A 5,676-nucleotide genomic window follows, 5' to 3' on the forward strand; every position below is an offset into this window, starting at 1 on the left:
AAAAAAAAACTCAATATAAAGCTACATTATATCCCACTGTTCGGCTGTGCCATGATTTACATAAATCTTGCTGTTTCAAACCACACACAACCCTGTGCACGTGTGGTTTTGCATGTGTATGAGAAATGTGCCATAAATTCCAAGAGTAGGACTGCTGGTGCAAAGACGTATATATATATCCTTGTAGTGAAAGTTGCCAAACTTTGCTTTTCGGGTTGTTTCAGTCTGCATGCTACCTACGGGGTCTGAGAGTGCCTATTCTCCTTCATAATGATGTCAAGCTTTTAGATTTCTACCAACCTGATGTATTCATTGTCCTTTAAATTTTCACTTCCTGGGCCAGGGATAGAGCTCAGCGGTACAGGTGCCTGCCTGGCCAGCGCCAGGTCATGAGTTTGGTTCTCAGTACCCCACCACAAAAAAAAAAAAACCAGAAAAAACAAAACAATAAATGTTTACTTCCCTTACATGACATAAATTGATGTATTTAAGAACTGTTCTTACCCTGTGATTAAAGCAACAAGCCTCACTGTCACTACCTTAACCTATTCGATGAAAGAGTCTGAAAATTAGTTCTCCATCATCCTAAAGTCATTTATAGATTCAGTACTGCCACAACCACAATTAGAGCAGGATTTTTGAAGATAGGACTATGCTGATTTTAAAATGCACATGAAAATACAAAGGACATGTAATAGCCAAAACAATCCTCTCTTCTCTTCTCTTCTCTTTTTTTTTGTCCTTCAAGACAGTGTCTCACTATGCAGTTCAGGTTGGCCTCGAGCTCACTTTGTAGTCTCGAACTCCCGACGATCCTCCTGCCTCAGCCTCCCGAGTGCGTGTGCCACTGCGCCTGGCTGGAGGTCTTATTTAAACACAGATATAAATACTGTGGCTCCCTTTGTTTTTTTATTGTTGTTTGTTTGTTGGTTTGGTGAAGTTTTTTTTTTGAAGACAGGGTACAGTCCAGGCTATTTTGAACACACAGTTTTCCTGTCTCAGCCCCCTGGTACTAAGATTACAAGCCTGTGCCACCATGGGTGACTGTGGCTCCCTTTTGTTGATAATCTTTTTTGTTGTTGTTGTTGTTTTTGTTTTTTTTCCGGTACCAGGAATCGAACTCATGACCTTGTGCTTGCCAGACAGGCACTGTGCCGCTAAGCTAAATCCCCAGCCCCTGTTTATAATCTTCTCTAGTTTTTCCCTGCTTTTCTTTGTTCTCCAATGCTTTCAGATAGTTGCTTTTTTCTGATTTGTTTTTTTTTCCAAGAGTTTAGAATTGATATTTTCAGGAAGCATGTAAACTACTTTGCTATTGCTGGACTGAAGTCTATTTTTCTTGCTTGATTGTGGAACATTACCTGGATTGATCCAAACCAAATAGCTATTAGCTTAAAAGTCTACTATTTTTGTGGTGGCACTCATCTGTAATCGCAGCACTCAGGAGGCTGAGGCAGGAGGATTGCTGCGAGTTAGAGACCAGCCTGGGCCACAAAGTGAGCTCAAGGCCAATCTGAACTGCATAGCAAGACCCTGTCTCAAAAAGATCCACCACCCCAAAAAAAAATCAATTTTTTTTAATTGATTATTGTCCAAAGAATACAGCAATTTTTTATTCTTTTTTTACATTTGGCTGAAGCAAGTTGGTTTTTTGTTTTTGTTTTTGTTTTTTTGCTTCTTTTTGAGATTGGGTTTTGCTATGCAGTTCAGACTGGCCTTGAAGTCACTTTGTAGCCCAGGCTGACCTCAAACTCACAGCAGTCCTCCTGCCTTAGCCTCCTGTGTGCTGGGATTAGATGTGTGCACTACCACACCCAGCCTTGAAGCAAGTTTTATTCATTTATTTTGCAACGCTGGAGAGCAAACCACTGGCTACACTAAACAAGCACCTATCACTGAGCTCACCCCTGGCCCAGAAAGGTCAGAGTATCATATAGCGGAAGTAGTGGTTGTTATTTTCTGCTGTCTCTGCCTTTGTGGAGTAAGAGTCACAGAAACACTGTTACACCATCTGGCTCCATACACCGTGGATCAATATAGAAAAGCTGCCTTGAGTCTAAAGTGGAAAATAGGAAAAGGTTTGTCAGTAATGCCACTGGTCCTTCTGGTTTTTCTTGTTTATTTAATGAGAGGTCCAATTTTATTGGTACCGGGAATCAAACTCATGACCTCACACTTGCCAGGTAGGGACTTACGCCACTGAACTATATCCCTTGCCCAGTGAGAGGTCCAATTTTATTTTTTGTTTGTTTGTTTATTTTTTTGTTTTTCTTCCGGTACCAGGAATCAAACTCATGACCTTGTGCTTACCAAGCAGGCGCTGTGCCCCTGAGCTAAATCCCCAGCCCCTGAGAAGTCCAATTTTTAAATACAGCAGGTAAACAGGAGAAAATAGTCTGTTTCTCACCACTGACCCACTCAGGAGGAAGGACTCACCCGCTGTGTGTGTTACGCACAGGTGTAACCCCCAAGCGGCCTCCACAGCAACAGAGCCCCGCGCCCACAGTTCTGTGGCAGGAGCAAGTCATCCCTTCGAATTTGAAGGCCGTCCCTGCATGAAGTGTGCTTGAACCTATTTGAATGGCAGACTTAATTCCTCACATGCGTTTTGTTTGTGCCGAAGGTTGCGATTGTGGCGCAGGACCTAGCAGCGTTCCACACGGCCTCCTCGGAGATGGGGCACCAGCAGCAGCACAGCCATCACTTAGTCACCACGGAAACCAGGCCTCTGACCCTAGTGGCCACCTCCAACGGCACCCAGATTGCAGTGCAGGTGAGGATGAGGGAGAGCTGTCCTCAGTGGGCGGCGGTGCAGTGCAGCCCTCGACCCGGCACGCTGGGCTTTATGTGACTTTTGCAGGGGGCAGGGCACTGAGTAATCTGGGTACCTAGCAGACTTCAGGGAAATTTCTACATTTGAGGTGATCTCAAGGAGTTGTTTACTACCTCTGCATGTTCCTGGGAGAATTTGCTGCAAGACAAAGGACTCTTCAGGCCTGTATCCCTGTGTACGCCCACCTGGTGGCCTTTACTCTCAAAATAAGTTTAATGAGGCTGAATTCTGTAAAGCACTTATGAGCCACTCCTTGGAGAGTGTTCTGCACATTTACATAAACTGTATACCTGCACATTTACATAAACTGTATATTTTTTTGTTTTATTTTTCCCTGTACCGGGAATCGAACTCTCAACTTTGCGCTTGCCAGGCAGGCGCTTAGACCGCTGAGCTACATCCCGAGCCCCTTACATAAATTGTATAAATACAGACCATATAGCGGCTGGGGATTTAGCTCAGCGGCAAAGCGCCTGCCTGGCAAGCGCAAGGTCGTGAGTTCGGTTCCCGGTACCGGAGGAAAAAAAAAAAAAAAATACAGACCATATATTAGTCCTCTGAGAATCCCTGCACAGCCCTGTTGTAAAGTGTGGAAGCCGGGTGTGGTGGCGCATGCCCTCAGGAGGCTGAGGCAGGAGGATCACTGTGAGTTCAAGGCCAGCTTGGGCTATATAGTAAATTCAAAGCTAGCCTGACCTACATAGGGAGACCCTGTCTCAATTAATTAATTAAGTGGGGAATGTTGAAAGACCCATTCTCTGAGGAGTCACTGAACTCAGGCAGGTAATCCACAATCCTAGGTGCTAGATTCAGTTATCCTCTGTGTTCATAGTTTGCTTTCGTGTGTGTGTACCTGACAGCAGGGTAGAACGCATTCAGGAAATCTCAGCCATTGATCAGTTTCATTTCATTTATGGGGACAGAGCTAAGGCAGGGTCCAGGAAGCTCTGCATCTCTACTGGCCAAAGTGACCGTCTTTTTTGTCCCTTGCATGTAGGAAGAATTTATCAAAACCTCTGCAGAAGTTTGGCTTTGTGCCTTTGATGATTGAGTCAGCAGAAGTATTTTTTAACCACCCCATGTTAAGCAGACAGAAGTTTTATTTCTAGCACATAACATTTCTTTGGCTTATCTTGACTGGCTTTCGGATTGTTTTGTTTGATGTGTGTGTTCCTGTGGCAGCTTGGAGAGCAGCCATCTCTGGAAGAAGCCATCAGGATAGCATCTAGGATCCAACAAGGAGAGACGCCGGGGTTGGACGATTAATCCTCAGAACAATGAAGCAGTAAAGCGGAGGAACCTTTGATCTGGCAGCAGAAATCGCTGAAGCCCAGGCCCAGGAAAACCAGAAGTTCTCCATTCCTGATACACTGTACACATTTTTATGCAAGAGTGGAGAACATCTTATTCTTGACACTTTTGTGTATTTAACCCTTGGAATAAATTCCCAAAGTGATTCATTGTGTACAAGGAGGTATGAAATTAGGGCAGTACCGTACATTTTCATGTTACCCTTTCAATCAGATTGCAAACTCCTAGAGACTACTTACAAGACCAGTGAAGTCTTTACGATTCTTCTTATGGATTTTTTAACTTACTGTGAAAAAAATAAAGGCTGTATCTAAAATGTCGAAGGTTCTACATGTCAAACAATCAGAATTCCAAAAGCCATCATGGACAGTAAAGGATGTGAAGCCTTCCGATATTTCCCCCACTAGTAGTATCTTCAGTTTTCATTCTACTGTGTACTTGCCCACTTTTATTTGTATCTCATCGTTTGAAGACTCTTTGTTTATGGTTTCCTTGTTATATACCGGCTTCTCAAGCTGAAATGCTAACTATATTAGCATTACATTGGATTATGTATAAAATGACAAAGTTTTGTTATTTAAAATTAAAATGTTAAATCCAGGGTTTTGTTAAAGATCTCCCTTAGTGTTCGGGTTTTTGTTCTGTTTTGTTTCATTACTATTTTTTAAAAATAATGAACTGTCGAAATTTGACCACAGGTTGGTGCCCGGGGTAACACTGTTGTAATGGGAAATGGCTTTACTCTGAAAATTAGGTTAGCGGGGTTGGTGTAAATTTATTTATTTTTGCTTATGTACTTTTTGTTTTAAAGCTTCTTTACCCTAAAGTTTATTATTAATTTTGAATACAGCGACTTTTAAAATGTTATCTTTATATTCGTTTCATTAAATTGGTGCGGGGTGGGAAGGGTGGTGCGCCAAGTGCCGCGTATGTGAGGACAGATCCCCAGCCACGGCGCACGGGCCAGAGGACGTGCGCCAGAGGACGTGCTGCGCTTGACGCACACGATGAGCACTTTGCTCTCGCTTCCCAAGCAGCCACAGCAGTCTTGCCAGGCGGCCCCACTTCATCCCTCACAAATCAGAGCATCCAGTGAGACTGTTTGTCTCACGAGGCCTTGCGGCTGGGAAAGGCTGGGAAAAGCTTAGAGCTCCCCAGCTGTCCGATGCTGAGCCCAGTGTCTTCCCGACTCCGCAGCCGCTGCGCCATGTGCTAATTTGCAGCAGAGATTATCAAGAGGAGCCTTGGTGAGTTTTGCCTGCCTAATCACCTGAGCACTTGAATACCATTCTCTATGTCAGAAACTCAGCACAGAGGCCACCAAGGTTCAAGGGGCGGGGAGGGAGGAGGGAGGGGGTGAAAGGTTGCCCTGCGGCAGCCCCTCCTGTCCTATCCTTCACCCAGTTTTGTTTGCAGGGCCCTGAAAAGTGGCCATTGTTCATTTTGAGCTTTACCGTACAAAGGAGTGTGCTGTGTTATTTAAAGGCAACGTTATCTTTGATCAGGTGCTTTGAACTCTTGCTAAAAGGGTC

At 44.2% G+C, this 5,676-nt stretch overlaps 1 protein-coding gene across 3 annotated transcripts in view; it reads left to right on the forward strand.

Moving 5' to 3' along the window:
• Znf143 (zinc finger protein 143) overlaps positions 1 to 4,763 on the forward strand; it is a 32,389-nt gene extending 27,626 nt beyond the window's left edge. For all 3 annotated transcript variants that reach the window (XM_005380264.2, XM_005380263.2, XM_005380265.2), the window contains exons 15-16: positions 2,624 to 2,773; positions 4,016 to 4,763. In XM_005380264.2, the coding sequence (XP_005380321.1) occupies positions 2,624 to 2,773; positions 4,016 to 4,099 (234 nt within the window). In that variant the 3' untranslated portion in view covers positions 4,100 to 4,763. The remainder of the gene's footprint in view (positions 1 to 2,623; positions 2,774 to 4,015) is intronic.
• The last annotated feature ends 913 nt before the right edge of the window (positions 4,764 to 5,676 follow it).

The sequence above is a fragment of the Chinchilla lanigera genome, unplaced genomic scaffold, assembly GCF_000276665.1.
Source record: "Chinchilla lanigera isolate Chin_1 unplaced genomic scaffold, ChiLan1.0 scaffold00013, whole genome shotgun sequence".
NCBI classification, from domain to species: Eukaryota; Metazoa; Chordata; class Mammalia; order Rodentia; family Chinchillidae; genus Chinchilla; species Chinchilla lanigera.